Source organism: Triticum dicoccoides, unplaced genomic scaffold (assembly GCF_002162155.2).
Source record: "Triticum dicoccoides isolate Atlit2015 ecotype Zavitan unplaced genomic scaffold, WEW_v2.0 scaffold104896, whole genome shotgun sequence".
In the NCBI taxonomy this organism is placed as follows: Eukaryota; Viridiplantae; Streptophyta; class Magnoliopsida; order Poales; family Poaceae; genus Triticum; species Triticum dicoccoides.
In genome coordinates, this window is record NW_021171942.1 from 7,307 (window position 1) to 9,240 (window position 1,934).

The following is a 1,934-nucleotide window of genomic DNA, read 5'->3' on the forward strand; positions in this document are numbered from 1 at the left end:
GAGTCAGGTGCTGCGTGCGTATATACGTGTATATAAGCACGGTAGTGCCGCAGTTTTGGATAAGCGAGGAGGAAAATAGAAAAGAAATAAAGTTAGATCGAGCGAGCGTTTCGACGAGAGATCCATCGAGCCCCGCCCTAGCTTCCACACATCTCATCTACGTACGTAGTCCGCTCGCCTTTTTTTTATCCCCTCGTCATGAGGAGGGTCATGGCGGCGTCACCGCTGTTGCTGCTCTTGCTGGTGTCGCTGGTGTCGACGGCGGCCGCCACCAGCAACACATCGGAAAGCTGGGAGAGGAAGAGGAGCGAGGAGGAGACCCGGCAGATCTTCAGGGAGTGGAAGGCCATGCACGGCACGACCAACAGCTCCCTCGATGAGGAGGAGCAGCGCGCGTACACCATGTTCAAGCACAGGCTCGGCCTCATCGACCGGCAGTGGCATGACCAAGGCTACTCCGTCTTCTCCTGGGAGAGGGGGAGGAGCGAGCAGGAAACGCGCAAGATCTTCGCGGAGTGGAAGGCACGAAAACCAGTTACTACCTACAGCTCCATCGCCCACGAAGAGCACCGGTACACCATATTCAAGGAGGACCTGCGCAAAATCGACCAGCACAACGCTGGCTACGCCATCGGGGTCCACAATAACAACAGATGCCTCAACCAGTTTAGCCATCTCACCCAAGAGGAGTTCGAAGCCGTTTGCTGCGGGTTCTGGCCGGAGGAGCCGTCCGAGGCCAAATTACAGAGGATAGGCGAGATCCAGGAGCTGTTGCGGCAAGCATTTACCCGTCCCTTAATTTAATTCTTGGTTGAAAGGGAATTTACTGGATTGCTTTTTTATTTGTCATCATGTATCTCCAATGTTTTCTATACCAACAAAAGTAGAGGATCTTTTTTAACACAAAAGTAGATGGTTTTCTCATAGATGAAGTTGTTAGGATATATATCTGCTCGCGCGCGCGCGCGCGGTGTGTGTGTGTGTGTGTGTGTTGGCTCATTGTAAAAACTATTTTACTAGAGTTGAGCAAAGTATTTGAAGTGTTTTCGCAACATCTGAATATTGCACATGGCTTCATTATGCAAGATAGGAGAAGGAGCAGAGGCTTATTCTTTCATGCAGGAATATACTGGTGCTGATTGGATTATATTCTTGCCTTGTTTAGGCGCATGGGACACACTACAGTGCTTCTATTTTTCATTTTGGTCATGCCCAGCGCCTCACCGAACTACTATTATTCTGGAAGACTTGCAAAAAGCTTCCAGCACATATTCACGGGGACGATAACAATTGTAGACATGGAGCAGAGCTATTCTGTTGTAAAACAGGAAGTTGTTGCCATCTTGAATTATGCTATCGGTAATCAGAAAGCAGTTCCAACACTAGTACCTTATCGTTTTATCTCATTCTCAGAAAGAAAAAACTTGTTTGAACAATAAATAGTTGTAGTTTCCATGTATGTTTAATCATTGTATTTCTTTTCAATTAGCATGGCGACATTCTCCCCTCGGCAGTGGGCACTTTAAATGTTTTTAATCAATGTTCTGTTATAGCTATTATATCCGGACCTTCATGCATGAATCTGTTGATTTGGCCTGATACTTTGCACCAGGAATATTGTTCCAAGGTCAGGCTACGAACTCTTGTATACACTGCGAAGATGTTAAACAGTGTATAAATGGCTGTATAGAGTTACTGTATATCTCATGTATTGTATCCCTTGTATATGACACCGACACATGGTGTACATGCTAGCGTATACCGGGGAACCGGCCTCGCCAACGCGGTGGGCGAAACTAACTTCGCCGGCCTTCCGAAAGGGCAAGCAAAGGAGCTCGCTGCTCAAATCGCCTCCGGCGTTCAGGCAGTGCAGCTCTCTCGACGAGTACTGGAGAAGGACCAGGTAGAATTCCATGAGATGCGAAGGTATTTCA

The 1,934-nt window shown here is 47.7% G+C and overlaps 1 protein-coding gene across 1 annotated transcript; it reads left to right on the top strand.

The window, feature by feature from the left end:
• Window positions 1-210: 210 nt before the first annotated feature.
• Window positions 211-1,926, top strand: LOC119342792 (the record flags this gene model as incomplete). Its single annotated transcript, XM_037614162.1, has 3 exons — window positions 211-790; window positions 1,613-1,697; window positions 1,756-1,926. Coding segments are annotated over exons 1-3 (836 nt in total), but the record flags the coding sequence as incomplete, so codon positions are not given.
• Between the last annotated feature and the right edge of the window lie 8 nt (window positions 1,927-1,934).